Raw genomic sequence first — 18028 nt, forward strand, 5'->3', positions numbered from 1 at the left:
TGTTTGCCATCCTTGCGTGCAACATTTGCTCTGTTGCTAATGTTCCTACTATGACATGTGTTGATAGGGTACCTTCCTAAGGGGGTTGTACCTGTAACTCCTACAGTTGCACCCTGAGGGCCCCCAACACAGTCTGGTGCTCCTATATAAAATCTTGAAGCGCTTCACTGGTGACATCGCAGACCATTTCGCTGATGTCATGGAGATCACCTTCAGTTAAGGTGATCGGGTCAATGGCCAACGAGACCTTGACCTTCTTCCTTGGGCCCGATCTCTCTACGATGCAAGGTTGCTTTAACTGTGTAGATGTGGTCCCTGGGTCCGTGCTCCCTTCTACTATTTCTGTTTCCTCTGCCTCCTGCCCTGAGGACATTGCTGGCCATCATCTACCTGTGCTGTTGCTACCTTTGCTACCTATATTGTTGCTACTAATTCTGTGGCCTTCTTCTGCTCCATGACTTTCTGTGTCGCTTCTCGCACTGCCCTTACCTCAGCTGCTGCTTTTTCATTCTTCCTTTTCTCTTCTAATTGAGTGATGCACAACTTAGCAATGTCCTTTTTCTTTTGGGTTGCTGCCTTCTCTAGTTCTTCCAGGTCTGGAGTGCGCCATTCAGGAGGCCATGTCTCCAAGACAATAAAAATCGCGTAGTTAGTGGCTACAAATGGTAGCTTCGCCCACTGCTTTGTTGGATCCTTTTGTGGCCTAATATAGATGTTGTGCATATCATCTTTTAAGTCTGCAAAAATCTACAGACTATTGTGCACCGTAGGTGACAGGCACGGCCTCCTATTGATCCACATCCGGATGCTTTCCTCCATGAGCACCCAGAAAATTTTGATGTCACAAATCCATTTCACATCCTTGGTGGCCCAGAGCGAAGCGTACTTTGCGGCCTCTAGTAACTCTCTGTCAATGTTGGGGAATTGACTGTCCTCCGGCAGTTCTCCCGCTACTAGCAATATGGATAATAGCAACCACGCATAGTGGAAGGTCTTACCCTGCTCCTAGGCTTCGCGACAGTTTATCAAAAATTCCTCGCAGAGGAATTCGGCCCAATTGAACTGGACCCCCTCCGCGCACTACTCGGCCAGCACGACCACTAGCGTTGGTACCTCATTGGTGTGGCATTTTCTCATAATTTTACCGACCAGGAGTTGAGTTGCTATGCACACCCCCTTGTCCTTGATGTTGGAGATGACGTAGCCCCTATTCTTCTTCTCTAGCTTATATTTCGCCTTCATGGCTTCTGCAAGAGCCAAATTGCTACCTTTTTCGGCTATAGTCACAGGGTCCTTTCCTTTACAAGGGAGCCGAGAAATTCGGTGCATAAGGTTTTTCGTGATGGGAATAGGCTCCTCCAACCATAGATACCCATCATGAACCAGGAAGAGCAGCTTCCTGATGACGAAAATGGTGATGGGTGTGCCATGGAAGTGTGGAATCCATAACAAGTGCAGCAACCTGGCCTTTTCCACATTGCACAACCTTTTCCACAGCTCTAACATTATCACCACCCCCTCGGTGTTCTACTTCATTAAGTTCTCAGTCTCTAGGTGCAGGAACTTCTCACTGTCAGCGAGGTCCCAATCTTCAAATTTCATGGTTGGTACACAGCCTAGGTGCGTTCCTTCAAATACAATGCCGTCGGGGAGGAGTGGGGTCTGGAGTGAGCTTTTCATTTCGTCCAGGTTCTTCGGCACTTTGGTTTTCCCTTTCCGTGAAGGGACATACACTGGCAGTTTTGTTGCAGAGCACAACGGTTGGATATCCTCCTCCACTTATTCTTCTTCTTTCATTGTGGCGATCAGGGCCTATGAGTCCTCTTCTTCCTCATTTGTTTCTATTGTGACTGCTTTCCCCTTCTCTTCCATGGATAGTTTGTTGTGTCTTGGATTCCTCAGGGGCATGCGTACTGGACCCATTGCCTGTTTATCCTTCTTGGGCCTCGATGTTCGCGATGATTTGGGGATTTTTGTGGCAATCCTGACTCCTTCTGGAGCATCCTCTATCATTTGGGTCTGCACGGCCTCACTAGCGGTTACCTCTTCAATTCCCAACCCATCCTTAGTGGCAGTCATCATCTCTAGGCTGTATTCTATTGCTTGTGAACTTAGGGGCTCAATTATCACTCAACTCTCAATGCTCCGTGCTCTACTCAAGCGCTCAATTCTCAAATGACCAAGTGTTATTCGCTGGCCAGCCCTTTGAGTTTTATAGCACCTTTCGAATTTGAATTTGACTGTTCCCCCAAAGTTCGGGCCATTAATTCTATCTTGGCAACAGATTTTCCAAAATCTTGCCCATAACTCGCGTCTTAATTGCATGCCACCCGCTCCATTTGGCTTCAAATCAAACATCCCATCATGAATAGTGACACCAACGATCACTTCCCAGCCAAATCATGCAGCAGTGCAGCCCTCCGTGCGCAGTCACGAACCTTGTGACATTCTGATTCTGCACGCATCTCCCATATCGTGCGACTCCCAGGCAGAATATTTTATAGTCCCACGCTCCCTTGCAATTGGTTGGAGCACTGAGAATGTTATTCCTATGGCTAGCCAGGTGGTCACACCACCCTTGCGAGGCTCCATCCCATCCTCTATCATAGTTTTTGGAGAATCCCCATATTCCATTGTGGTGATTGGCATCACGCACTTTACTACTTGCAATGCACTATCTTGGTCACTTCGTTTGGTGATATGCGGTCCAAGCCATGGCAACAGACTAACCAGTTCACAGTGATAGTCCTCCAACTTGTTAGTACACTCAAATGCACCTTGCCTTACCATTCCTGGATTTTCAACGAGAAATGCTTCCTTTATTTCATCTTCCAGCTTCTTGACCTCTACGTCCATCAAAGTGCTTTTCTTCCTTAGCCATACCCAGTCTTTTTCAAGTTCGTGAATTCTAAAGTTTCCCCATCAGATTTCTTCCTCAAGTCTTATATGTTCTGTTTTGCATAGCTGTGTGATTTCTTCATTCTGATTTGTGTGGACCGTCGTATCTACGGGTGTTGTTGGCTTTGCATGCTCCACAGGGACTACATCCTCTGCTTCATACTTTAGCTTTGGAAATGCTTGCATGATCATAGTTTTGCTCATGGCCCTATAAGCCCATACAACCGTTGGTACGCGTAGGTCCCAGTCGGTGCATCTCACATGGTGGACCCTGTTCAAGACTTCACTCACCTAGTCAAAGGCTTCCCCGTGTATGGTTTTTGACATGCTAGTTTGTATCATCCTTCGTTGTTTGCGCACTTGTCCTACCTGCTTCTGCTTGTTGTCCCTGTTTCCTATCGTGAGAGCAGTGTGCGTTCATGCGAGCTGCGTACCATATGCCTGTACCCATCTGGAAAGGTGGGCACGTAGGCTGTTTTGTCCACCTTACTTGGCTTCCGTTCTCATCTAATGCTTCCCAAATCGTAAGCGCATAATCTTTCTGAATTCATGCCAATCTCCGAAACTCTACTAGTGTGTACCCCACAACTTTGTAGGCATAACGCGTAGTACCCATTTTAGAGCATCAAACCACTATTGTTCTGGAACTTCTCTTTCAAATTTTTTGAGGAATACATCCATGAATCCTTGTACTTCCCATAAAGCTTTTACCACGAACCAAAATTAGTCCAGATCTTCGTTCCTTACTCCTCTGAATACCGACAATTTTATTGCGCTCGCCATATTGAACTGTGGTGGTGGTGGAGGTGGTGTGGGCGAAGATGGAGGTGATGATGGTGAAACCAGTGGTGGTGTAGGTGGGGGTGGTAGGTGCGGAATTCGCTGCCTTATCAAACTGATTGCGCTCCTCAGAGAAACTTTTGCGAGCTCTTCCTCACTTTCCCGCCGAGGCGAAATCAAGGGGCTACTTTCTATCTTTGTGCTACCTTCGTTTCTATAGATCCTCCCACTTCGCATAGCCCCAAACATCAATTTATTTGCATAACCCACTTTTCGCACAACAGCATCTTAATCCAATTGTTCAAAGATTTAATTTACTTACCTCGTAGTCCTTTAAGGAAGCGTCATTCCGCCTCACTGTAGTTGACTGTTGTGTTTGTTAATGTCTAAATGCAGAGTGTTGTTGCAGTCAAATTTTGAAGGTCTTCCTCAACTCCAAATTGAGCTTATGATAGCTCATTGGAAAGATTTTTGTGTCTAGTTATAATTTCACTCATCAATCAAGTCATTTGGCCAACCAAGCTAGGAAAAATCTTGATTTTACCAAGGTCACTCCAAAGGTGCAGCAATTCTCCTGAGGCAACTAACATAGTGGCGACTCCACTGGGGAACGTAGTTTTATGTTCCTCAACAAAATGTAATCAAGTTCAGATCTGATTGTTGATGGTGAACAATCATCAGACACAGCAAGGCTGAAATCATTCACCTGGCGACTCCAAATCATTTTTGAGATCAAATCCAAGGACTCCACTTGAGGATGAATCCGACCAACAGAAACATGAAGGGACAATATGGAAAGATCAGGTATTCAAGTTGGAATTTCATCTAGGACATTATGTTCTTTATTATAAACTATTTCTTCTCTTTTCCCGAGAATGTCAAGAAGGCTTTACGAAGTATATTGTATTCGAGGAAAGATCCTAGATCTGCATTTGATTCTTTCCCTTTGAAGATAGTGGATACAAAATATGCGCATGCCTTTGATCTTGATCAAGACCCGTCTTCTGAATCTTGTGATGACCATCTTCAAACTAATGAGCCTAAAGAGACCAAGACTGATTCTACAGCTTCTGTACATACCCCACTACCTTGTAAAATTCCAGATCGATACAAGACTCTGATTTTACCTCCTATATCCCATGCTTTCCCTAAAAATCATTACCTGTATCTACCAAGATTTGATGGTGAATGTGACAACATCACTGCTGAGAGACATGTACTAAGTTTTGAGTCTTTTCTTGACCTTTTTGAAGTTGATGAAGAGGATGTCAATATTAGGCTTTTTTCTCTTTCTTTGCAAGGCAAAGTCAAGAGTTGGTTCAAAACCCTGCCCAATGCGAGCATTTCAGATTTCTAGCAGTTCGTCAAAGTTTTTCTCGATAGGTGGGTGGTTAGAAAGAACCCTTTCTTGATTCTAGAAGAATATAACCAGCTGAAAAGATTGCCAGGGGAGACAATACAATAGTTTTCTTCCAGGTTTAATCAAGTCTATTTTTCGATGTCGGTTAATATAAGACCTCCTCCTGGATCCACTCTCTTACACTACCTGGAAGCCTTTGATCCAGAAATGGAGTTTCAGCTAAGAGAAAGGAACCTTGAAACACTTGAGGAGATGCAAAACAGTGCAGTAGATGTACAAACTAATTTGTTGATCAGAAGGACAAAGTTGAAGGAAGAAGAGATGAAGAACATAGATCCAGAGGAATCGACATCTTTAGAGGTAAAGCTCGACATTTTGGTAAGTGCAGTGGAAGAGATGATGCAAAATATCACCACAAGGAATGAGTATGATGTTCAAGACCATGGCTCGCTGATTGAAGAGGAACAAGTTGCTGATCCAAAACATTTTCTTTATTATCTCAGTTGTCATAGACTTGATAATTGTTTTATAGATCATCTTGGAGAAGAGATATCTGTTGATATGACATGTATGCTTGATGATGTGTTTTATACTGATGATTTGCCTCAATTTGATCAGTATGATGATGATTATGTTCTCCAAACAGAAGCTAGTCTTGCAGACAAATCAGCAACTGGTTTGTGGAAGGAGGAAGTTCACTTTTAGCAGTTTGAGTATAGTGATCAGCCATTGCATATCAGCTATGGAAGTGAGGAGGAAAGTGCATCAAATTTTGAAGTAAGTGAAGGATCTTTTCCTTTTGGTTTTACTTCATTTCAATTCATCAGAGACAACTTTCATGCAATTAGAAATCAACCGTCAATAATTTTTGATCTGAACCATCTTGAGGGCAATGAAATCCTTGTTCAAGACTTCTCAGATCTAGATTTGTAGCCCCCAAATGCCATTGATTGTCAAGTCGTAGATGAAGACTTGGAAGCTGGAACATATGATCAAATAATGCAAGATGATTCCGTACCATTCTGTTTAGAATCATTTCAGTTTTTGAATGGAAATTTGCATAGTATATCTTCACTAAAGGATGAACAACTTATAGAAAATCATGCCATCTCATTGGAACCAATTGAAAATGGGCTGAACAGTCTTTTCAAGTTTTTCACGATCCAATAACTGATGTGTTGGATGATGTCTGCAGTCAAAGTCATTCTCCATTATCTAACTGTGAGATTGAAACAAGTATTGATACAAACTTGATCTAGCAACCGGTTTCTTTGTCATTATCAACAGGAGTCTCATCACAAAGCTCAGATGAAAGTTTGCATTCATGGTATGAGGAGAAGAAAAGTAATCCATTGGATGAGCTAAGCCCCAGTGCACATGAATTTCAAGATCCTTATGCAGTATTTTTGGAGTCAGATAGAGAATCCATATTATTCAATTTGGGAAAATTTGGATCTGTTTACAAGTTTTCATGGGAGTTGCATTTCAGTAGTTCTCTCTTGTTGTTCATAAGCAAGCACTTGTGGAGAATGCAAACAACAACTAGAATGCTTACTTGGTTGCATTGGTTGTTTCACTTCACTTGATCAGGTGATGACTGGAACAGTTAGAGTAGGTTTTATTGAATAAGCTCCATTATGAGCATATTTTCCAATTTGTCAGTTGTATTTTAGTATTGAGTCAGTTTCAAGTCAGTTTGTGTCATCAAGTTGTTAGTTTTTAGTCATCCATTTTAGTTTGCGTTTTTGACTCCTTGCCCAATGGATAAGGCTACTTGGTCTACGGTGTTCTTGGCACCTCAAAGGAGCTACCATCCCTATTGGAGCCAATGTTAGTGTCAGTCTTTGAAGCCTTCCACCAGTGATCAAACATGCTCTTACAAAGTGGTCTTAGGGTGTCAAGGTCAAATTTTGTCATTTCAGTGAGTCTTCAAGTAAAATTTGGTCATTAGGTATTAGGTTTAGGATTTGTTTTCACTTCTTTCAAAATTGTCCAAATGTCAGTCCATGTCACCATTCAGCTGAGTGTACCATCATGCAGAGAGTTTTCATCATCATTTCAGGTTCCAATGGGTCATTTTTACACCTTGTTCGTGCTTGAGTTGTACTTGGGTAAGGCCCATTTCCCTCTCCTAGGGTTTTGAAGGTAATTTTTCTTGGATGGCTAGATGATCAAAAAAACTTGTGTCCTAATGTTCATACACCTTCCCCTATCCTTAATATACCTTCTTAAACACTTCCCATCACTCATATCCCTCAAATTCATCATTTTCCCACAAACCCTAGCTTCTTGCTCCAATTTGACAATTTTCTAGGCTAACCCTGTGTTTTTCCCTTTCGGACCCCTTCCCCTCACTCAATCTTTGAAATTCCACTTTCCCCTATTTCCTAACATCTCTGCCTACTTCCCAAAATTTCCTCAATAATTTAGAAGCCCCTTATCCCCTTCATTTCCCTTCATTTCTACAATCCCCTATTCCAAACATCGGGGTAGGCTTTACTCAAATGATTTTTCTGAGAAATAGAAGATGAATTTGACAAAAGTGAGAGAGGTTTTTGTCCATAATAGGCCAAGGAATAAAAACCTCCTTCACTTTTTACACAGGTTTCATGGTTTTAGAGAAATGTCAAAACTATAGTTGCCTCAGGAGAATTGCTGCACCTCTAGAGTGACCTTGGAAAAATCAAGATTTCTCCTAGCTTGGTTGTCCAAATGACTTGGTTGATGAGTGAAATGATAACTAGACACAACAATATTTCCAATGAGCTATCATGAGCTCAATTTGGAGTTGAGGAAGACCTTCAAAAGGTGACTGCAACAACACTCTGCATTTAGGCAGCTTCATTTTGCACATTTTGACCAGTCTTGGGAGATTTCACTTTTGATAGAAAAATTGAACATCAAATTGCGAAATTCAAGATATTTTGGAAATTAGACTCAATAATATTTCCAACGAGCTATCCTACACCCAGTTTTGACACCGGGAAGGTCTCCAAAAGTGGTCTGCAAAAAGGCGTTGCGCATCAGAGCCAAACTTCCTTAAGAAAAATACACTGGCGCTGTGCATTGGGCTGTGAAGCTTCAAAACCCCTAAAAATGATCTTCAATCACTGTAATTGAATCATGTCACCTCCTATCAAGTAATTAGAGCCTCTTTTCAGTTGAAACTAGGGTTTACATGAATTTTTGGTGGTTTATACCTCTCTAAATTCTAAACCCTAATTTGTCTCTAAGTAACCATATACATTTCAAACCACAGTTATTTTCATTCTCCTAATTTCATCTTCCTCCTAATTCCATCATCCCTAAGTCCCCTTCCCCATTCTCCCAAAACCCTAATCTCTTACATACAAAACTATAGCCCTTTATAAACCCTAAAACTTCCACACATTGAACCCTAGCCTATATACAAATCCTACTCACTCCCCACCTCACACTCACATCATAGCCTTGTCACACCCTCACTGTTCTTTCTTTTATAAATCTCTTCATACTCATCTCAGTCATCACAAGGGAAACGGCTATAAAGTATGGAGAAGGCTAAGTGGGTCATCAATTACCTAGAGCAGGAGAATAAGCAGTTAGAGGGTAAACAAAGCCAAATGGAGTTAGAGATGCTAAAAACTCAAAGGCAAAGCAACAAAGAGCATCTGGTTCCCTTGACCCTAGTTGAACAAGAAGTGGTAAATGATAGAGAGATATGGCTTGAAAGGGTAAATATCCACCTTGAGGGCCTTCTGAAGAAATCAAACAGAGACAATAAGATGCTAAGGCATATGGCCCACCACTATTTGACCCGGAATAGAATATGCAACAAGAGGATCAAGCACCTTAAGGCAAGATTAAGGAGGGATTTAAAAGGAAAAAAGAAGAATGAAAAGCTCAAAATTTTTTCTGATGTGACTTTAGCCCAACAAAGTAACCCATGAAGTAGATTTGAGCCAAAATTGGGATATTTTGAAACAATTTTGTCAATTTCAAATTTTTGAATTAGGCAACACAGGAAATCCAGCTAAGGCGCTGCGCATTAAATGGGTCCATCCTCTTGAAAAATGGCTTATATATTTGGATTCAACATCAAAAAATAAGCAAACCCAGAAATTTTCATCAATTTTGGAGGAGATCTTGGCCACCAAAAGGGGAAAAAAACACCCAAAAAAATGCCCTCTCTGCCACTTTTTGGACAGACAGGAACTAGTCTTGGGAGAATCCACTTTTGAAAGGGAAAATGACCTCCAAATCAGAAAATTAAAAGTGTTCCAGAAACTAGACAGGCGGAGCTTTCCAAGGAGCTATCTTGGGCCTGATTTGGCGAAGTGGAAGGCCTCCAAATTTATCCTTGAAGTGGCGCTATGCATCAGGCTCAAGGCGCTGCGCATCAAGAAAAATTTTGCCAATTTTGCTCAAAAACTCAGAATTTCGCCTAGTTTTCTACCAGTTTAACTTTGTCTTCTCTCATGGTAAAATTCATGATGTAATATTATGTAAATTGATGTACTATGATGTAAAAATGATGCAAAATGACTTAAGGAGGTAGATACATTAGTTATGGGTGGTTTTGAGCTAAATGAATTAGTTTCCATAGTTTTAGAGGCAAGTTGTTCCACTACCTATTTTTCAATTCCTAGTTTAGATCTTGTTGAAATAGCTCCTTGACTCATGGATTCAACCCCTGATAGCTAGCATAGGTGGTTTGATGCTTATATCTTGTACTTTCTTAGTCATTTGTCAAGGTTGGACTCTTGTGGATGCATTGAGCTACTTTATAAATCACTTCTGCAGTTTGGAAAGGAAATGAACCAGGGTTTTGCAGCATTTTGTGGGATTCTTGTGGTAATGTGAATTAGCATTTTTTTCTCCTCTATTATTTAGTTTATCTTATGTATTTATGTGTCATCATCTATCTCTTTCTGCATAACTAAATGAATCAATATTAAAGGGTGGAATCCATTGATGTTCAGTACTCTGCCTTGGGGTTTTATTCAGTTTTAAATGTTTTCTGTTATTTGAAGAGGAATCATGAAATTTGCATGCCCTCTCCAACTCCTCACTAGTCTTTAGACTCACCATCACATTCATTTCAAAGTGCTAAAACACTTGCCTACCTCGCCCCATAGAAACCTTTGCAAATCTGAGTTGATTTCCTAGACCCAAAGCTGCCTTCCTCATCTGATCCAGCAACCAACCATTAAAATCAATCAAATTCCATTGAGAATATACCTAGCCTAAAATTAGTATTCATATCAATCATCTCAAGCCTTACTTGCCATATTTTCTTTGATATTAATAAGGAGAGAGTCCTCTCCTGACCTGGTAGGGCTAGCTACCAGGTTAAGCATAGTTTGATGTTACCCTAGACCTGCCTTTCTTAGCCTGAGGTAGATTTAGGCACTAATAGTGTCTACCATGAGCTTAGTGATAAATCTTAATATAATTCGATCGAGCCAATGGTCCACAACGTGCGCGATCTTATCTTTCGATGCTCCTAATCTGCGTACTAATTTTGGAGTCCACACAATTGGTTTATCGAGCCTACACCTTCCCTAACCATCTGCTGACTTCGAGATCCACTCATACAACTCAGAGGAGAAGGATGAAAAGAAAATTTCGTGGATTTCCGTATATAGGTAGCGCTCTAACCACTAGTCCTTTAGTACTCGTGGATTCTTGTTTTCCTATGCTACGAACTCGTGAATCTTTCTATCCAACCACCCTTAAATTTCTTTCTTCATCAGATTCCAGTGACACGACATCAGACATCCCTTATGCAGATCCCGATCCCAGCAACGGAACCATTTGTTGGCTTGTTAGGGCCTAACCCAGGTTCGGAGGTGATTTAGCCAAACAAATCCTGGTACTACTGGCCCTTTTGGCAACAGTCTGTGGAGTGCGGATTGAGGTCTCACTCGAAGTAGTATGGGAAGGTGCTAGAACCAGGTTTCCGCACCCTAGAGATGTCTGATGTTTTCAAGTGGTCCGCGGTTCAACCATGTGTGCACGTCGCTACGCGCACTTACCCGTACCTCGCAACCTGAGATGTTGCCTTCACGCAACCCTACTTGGGGGCTGAACAATGTTATTACCCAAGTCCTTACTAGTAGCCCAATATTAGTTGATTAACTTAGCTTATTTGTATGCTTTCAATTACACTTAACAATATTCACAATTCATACAAGTGTGCACAGTAAATAAACAATATAATTGCAAATGAGATCAAACATGTAATAACTCAGTACATATGCACAGAATTGGTAACAAAACCTTTCTTTATTAATCTTTTCTCCGGTTATAGACTCGACTCCGCCCTGCGCACTCTGCCGCAGAGCCTCTTCCTACTACTATGACCCAAGATACACTTAGAAACTTGCTCTGTACTTCTATTTCATGCTTCGCTCTTACTTCCTCCCTATCTTTTACACTTAGAGCTGCGCTCTATTGATACAATCCCATGGTCCGCAGACCATGGGTAGGCCAACATTACATTCAAACTTAAGGTAGACAGCCATATGACTATAACATGCCTTTCGCGCTCGCAATTCGCGGAGCTTTACAATAATATCACTCAAAACTTGGGCTTTGAGCCCCCAACCCTACTGTGGGGGGATTCCATGCCCAACACAAGCATCCATAGAACAAGAATGAGTGAAAGCACATGACATGCACTCTGTGGACTTTCCATGGTGTTGTGCTACATTGCATGTAGATGTTGATTGTATGCATTCCCTTGACCATGATATGCAAGAAAACGTGAGAAAGGTAGACCACTTATGTTGCACAAGTGTTCTTGTTGTGTAAGATTCCTCCAATGCATGAGTGATGGGATTGTGTAGTTCGAGTGGAGGAAGTAAAATCTGAGTGTTAGATTGATCTTCAATGCATACAGATGAGTGATGAGTAGGCTTGCATGTTTGAACAATTTCCTAATCATAAGTGAAGCCAACCTCAGGACAGCGAGGGCTTGACATAACCATCAGCTTGAGCTGAAGTGCCTCGACAGTCTGTGGGGTTTCGATTTCGTTGAAAGATGAATCATCGTAGACCAGTGGCTTAGATGCATTAACAACGAGTGAATCAACATCATGATTGGGTGATGAGGTAAAGAGATCATGAAAACCAATATCAGAAAACTCAGGATGTTGGTCGACATCCTCATGATTTGATGAATCACACAGAGGGGTAGATGAGAAGCAAGAATGTTCATCCTCTGCATTTCCGGAAAAGATAGATGAAAAATCAAGTGGATGTTCAAAGCATGATTGGTCCTCTCCGTTGTTAGATGATGGACTGACATCCAATGTGTCCTGCGAATGATCCACAATGGGTGCGTACATGGGTGGAGATACACATGAAAAATATGGGATGGCAGGATCACTAAGGAGGTCATGAAAAAACGGAGGAGGTACAGATAGACATGGATGGTCCTCTGCTGTTGGTGGATGTTTAAGCTCCTAGTCATGCTCTTCATGAATGACAACGCATGTTGGTTATGTGATATCAACTCCATCAATGGCTTCATCCTCATTCACAACAAGTGTAGAGTCGGGAATGGAAGAACACAAGACAGTGTCATCCAGAGGATCATCCCAGTTCGAAGACAGAGGTTGAGGTACAAAATACATGTGACAACATATGGGACTCACAACCTATTTTGTGCAAATATTGGAAGGAGCGATTTCAGGAGGACGTGAGGGTTCAACAAATGTGTGTGCATGTTGTCCCACATCACTCTCCGGTGGTGGAGTTGTTTGATGAGGGGACGACGCACAGTCACTTGTGACAGTGACCATGTTCGTTCGTGATTGCACAACTCCATCACCGAAGTATGCTGAGTGGGGCTTAAGCTTGAACTTCTTCTTGGGATTGACAGATTTGATAAGACAATATTCATATTTGTCAATGAGATACTGAAATTTCATCTGACTCTTTGGAGCTTGAAACTGCAAAACACGAAAGTGCTGCCAAAAATCATCAGGCGATTCTTGCGGAGCCTTCCATTTCTATAACATTTTTTTGTCAAGAGGTTCTAGATCAAAATGATGGAAAGTAGATTCAATGAGATTACATAACTACTCAAGTGAGTGCACGCTATCAGCTGGTAGGCTGCAACACCACCGTAGTGGGTATTTGCGAAGTGTGTATGCAAGCAGCAGACTGACCTCTTCTACATAGAACTTGTCTGAATTCTCAAGGAATGCATAGAAGTCTTCTACATACTTAGGCCAGGCCACTTCGCCTTAACCATCATATGTGAATTTGGACAAGAGATCAAAAAACTCCCTGGTGATGTTGAGAGGTTTGGCATGTGAAAAACATCGTGGAGAGGTGAGTGTGACATAATCCATGATAGATGTAAAAAGGTTAAAAACAGGATGAGAGGACACAATTTGTCATCTGGCCCTCCTTCTAGCGCCAGAAATGTTGATGGTGCTGGACCCGCCAACATGTCATGGGATCTCCCCAGTAAGAAGTCCCAACTAGACCTTAGACTGTTTGGTGTAGGATTCCCAACAGTGGGTCGTACGGTATCACCTTAACCGTGGTTTCGCATAGAGGCAAGTAAGATGTCCCTGTTGGTAGCAAGGGTGTGACATATGCAGTAAGTCAAGGAAGGTGCATGAGCGGTTCTAACACACGGAGGGTGAGGTGAGTGCGCCCCTTGGAAACCTGTGAAAGCACGTAGTTAAGAAGGGAACACACAAGAAAATATGCATCAGAACATGGAAGGAAAGTAAGCTAACAATCCAAATTGAAGGTTAAACCAACAACACATTTCAGTAAGATTCATACATACATATACCGAAAATAGTTATAAATGCATGCATAAGCAAACAGATACATATATCATTTAGAGTAAACAAGATATCTGAAATACAATATGACATATGCATGAAACGTGTTGGCTCCTTTATATTAAGAAGTGTAAGTTTCAGTCATACAATACAACCATGACCAACCACTACTTCCAATAGCGGAACGTTACAGTCACTGTCGCCTGCTCCTCCAAAGAGATATACTAGCTATGCACAGTGGATAAGCCAAGGCTCATTACAATACTATCCAAGCTCTCTCTAAGATACTCCTATCGGAAGCTTGGCTGGCCAAAGCCTTTACAATGAGTTATGAGGTTCTATTTATAGCAAAGGGTGGGGTGACCCTTGACATTCCCCTTTGTGACCGTTCATCTATCCTCATGACTCTTCAACTACTCTATGACTATTACATTCAACTATCGACACTTGAACTTCTACTTGACAAGACATTACATGCAATCTGCACATGTACCCATGTGAGACAAAATGGCTTGAGCAAACCATGCAAGACATCACTAACACTCAGACCATTGTGGTGAGACAAACTCTTTGACATCCTTGTGATGGTTGATGGTGGCGAACTGATGCCAAGCTTGGTCATTCGTGATGGTGTTTATGCACTCAATGGTGACATCCTACTGAAAGTGAACTCTTGCCTCCATTGCATCCGGGTACACTAATATGGCCCCTTTGTCCAATGCGTTTGATAGCATGTGCATCATCATCTTGAGTGTGGTTGGAAAAGCAACATACTAATGCATAGTGTCTGTGTTGATCTCCAAGTGTGCGTTGGTGACCATCTGCATCAACTTGTCAAAGTACACGTTCAGCTCCAGTCAGACTTTCTTCTTGTCTTCCCCTCGGTGAGTGTGCCAAATGGGTGGGATCGCATGCATGCACACAATGACATGTGTGTTGCTGAATTCCCTTGCATGTGATCAACAACACTGCTCACTTTGTCTGCTCCGTGCCAACTTTTAGGATGGATCTATAACTTGTGTGGGCATAGTTTCATTCGTCTATGAATGTTGTGCCCCCTGCTGTACCTGTTCCTACTGCAACTCATTCTCTCATCTGTGTAGCTCTTGTTCTTCCTTGAGTTGCCGCTTCAGCACATGAAACTCCTTCTCTATTTCTCTCTCTACCTTCACGCGATATTTGTGTCATGTCGTCACCTCATAGCCTTAGTCTTCTAAGTCGCTTTCATCACAAGTGAATCTACTTGAGCTTGCAAATTTGTTCCGCCTCTGTGTTGTCAACAACCTTCCTCTTGCATTCATTGCATGCAAGTGTGCTACCTTCTGCTGTTGTACATGGAGCTGCTTGTTGTGACGCTATTCCCATTTCATCTCTATATCCTTGTCCATGAACATCTTGATGTATTCATAGATAGGCAAGTTCATAGACACTTGATTGAATGCATCCCCAAGTGTGCTCTGAATGGTGCCTTTGACTTTGCTCTCCTAGAAATCCATTGTATCTGTGCTACTGAGAGGTAGATGAACACCTGTGATACCTAGAGACATAGAAACACTCATGACAAGCAATATGTTAGTAGAAAACCAAAAGAAACTAGAGGACTGACATGCAACATACCGGTGTGAATGTCTGTGAAGATTTCACAATTTTCACCGGGAAGCCGGGAGACTAACTTCCAAAACTGTGTAAGGCATAGTCCGGGTTGTCGGGAGGCTGAATGACTACTGGAACTGCACAATGCATAGTCCATCCTAGCTTGCTGAGGACTGAAGCTGCGCAATGCGCAATTTCATTCGACAGTGACATGTAACCAGCAAACTGCATTGTGTAGTTTCTGGGGCCGGCAGGACACTACCTCCAGGAATTGCGCAATGAAATCCTGGAGGTAAGTTCTGGGTCAGACTTGTGCAATTTTTGGGGGGAAGGCAAACCCTTCACTTTTGGAAATGCGTAGTGCTAATAGGGCAAGGCACGGTTCGGGCCAAGGCAGCCCAAACCGGCCGACGGGCGACTGAAAACATGAGAAGTCTGAATGCATGATGAGATGAGTTCAAACAAGGGTGAATGATCATACATGAAAACAAAAAGTGCAGGATTCAAAAAACGGGAAAGCATGCATGCATGTGAAGCGAGTCGCCGCAACGACGACCATTCGTGCCAAAACAATGTCATGCATGCGACATCAGTGAGATGCGAACAAAAATTAAAATGGTGCTTCTACAAGATAACATACATTAAAATGATAGCAAGCACTCACTAAAATCAAGCAGACAACACTCACACGAAGAGAAACACAAAAAGTGACAGAAACGCAGCGCGAGACATGAAATGTGGTCTTACCCCAAAAGAGCTAAGCTGAATGTGCTGATGACTCCTAGATGCAATGTGGGATGTCAATGTTGCAAGTTCGATGTGAGGAATGAGCTTTGCAACATTCGGTTGATGAGTTTTGATAAAATCGAGGTTGTGATGCGCATGCCACAAATCTAGGAAAAGTGACACTTGGCAGGAGGTTTCTGAAATGATCCTTGCATGTAACCCCAAACTACTAAATAGATCCCTGAATAAAGCGATGCCATTTCATGCTGACTTGGGAGAAGTAGTCCATGCATGCAAATCAGTTTGCTCGGTCCCGAAGGGAACTGGCCAACTTGAAGGAACATGCATCGGTTTGCAAGCTTAGGATGAAAATCTGCGCAGTTTTTGGGTTGAGCAGAGATGGTTGTCCCAGAGGGATTGTGCAATTTCTGGGAGGAATAGGTGACTGTCTCCTAGGATTGCACAATTTCTGGGCTGAGCAGCTGTCCTGGGTCAGACCTCACAATTTTCTCAAGGAAGCCTGTCTGACTGTATTGCGCAATTTCTAAGAGGAACAGGTGACTGTCTCCCAGGATTGCGTAATTTTTGCTAGCTGTTAGGCTGGCTATCCTAGAGGGATTACACAATTTCTGGGAGCAACAGGTCACTGATTCCTAGAATTGTGCAATTTTTGGGCTAAGTAGTTGTACTGGGATGAATTGCACAATTTTTTAGAGGAATACTGTTAGGAAGAATTGCACAATTCTGGAGCCCAGCTGGGTTTGTGTAATTTCTAGAGGGAAGTATGGTTCCCCTCCAGAATTGCGCAATTCCAAGAGGGAGCTGCTCAACCAACAACTGATATTAAGTCTGGAAAGCAGCTTGTGAAGGGGGTGGAACAAACTTGCATGCACAAGATGAAAATACTCTATGAAACAACTGAAGCTGATGTGCTAGACAATGAAAGACATGCTACTGAGGATGGTCAATAGGGAGGCTCCAAAACAAAGCCAAGGAAAAATTTTGGAGGGTGGTCGTAGCCTCTACAACATGACTGCACAATACGGAGGTGTAGGCATCAAGTTTGAGTGACTATGCTTGGAGGTTTCTCAATGCACAATTAAAGGAGGATGTCTTGTAGATGGGTACAATGCGTAGGTCTAGGACATGTTTTTCTCATTACTAAAGCTCGTGAATGTGAAATGCGCTCAACACTTGGCTAGAAGTTGAATGTGCTCATGAGATGTGCAAGGGGTGAGGACATGGAGGAACTCAAAAATTGACTAAGTGTGAGATCAATGACACAAGAGAGTAAAAAAATGTAACATGCATTGAACATGATTACCCACACATATACACCCATGCACATAGTAAAAATATAGACAATACCCAAAGCCTACATGCATACAATAAAATGACAGTAAAATGACACTTATCTCCAAGTGCGACACTTAATATGTATATCTTTATTACATGAGTTTCGATTATAACGGAAGGGTGCACTATGCTATGGAAGAGTTTCCAACACTTTCTCTTATGATAAATAACTTCAACTAATGAAAGAGAGTGCATTGGAGCTACCTCTAGAAGATGTGTCACAATGTTGTTAACAAGATAAAAGAAAGAAAGCGAAAGCAATGCATGTAAGAGAAAAAGAGACACTTGCAAAAATAGAAGAATGCACAAGTGACACATACAAGAATGAAAGCAGGAAAAAGAGAAACATAGAATAATTAAAGCAAGAAAAAGTGGCACTTGAAAAAAATGGGGTAAGTAAAAACAACACATGTAAGAGCAAGAGAAAGAAAAAGAAACACTTGCAAAAGCAAAATAGAAAATTGAGAAACTCACCTAGGACATGAAACATCTACAACTAAGGGTGAGAGAATGATCCTTGTGCTTC

General features: G+C 42.1%; 1 protein-coding gene across 1 annotated transcript in view; it reads right to left on the reverse strand.

Annotated features, from left to right (window-relative positions):
- Window positions 1-414: 414 nt before the first annotated feature.
- Window positions 415-18028, reverse strand: part of LOC149138128 (uncharacterized) — a 48451-nt gene continuing 30837 nt past the window's right edge. The window contains exon 2 of the mRNA XM_089450259.1: window positions 415-737. Within this exon, the coding sequence (XP_089306385.1) occupies window positions 415-737 (323 nt within the window). The remainder of the gene's footprint in view (window positions 738-18028) is intronic.

The sequence above is a fragment of the Pinus tabuliformis genome, chromosome X, assembly GCF_031772625.1.
Source record: "Pinus tabuliformis cultivar Carrire ecotype Pingquan chromosome X, CPIR1, whole genome shotgun sequence".
In the NCBI taxonomy this organism is placed as follows: Eukaryota; Viridiplantae; Streptophyta; class Pinopsida; order Pinales; family Pinaceae; genus Pinus; species Pinus tabuliformis.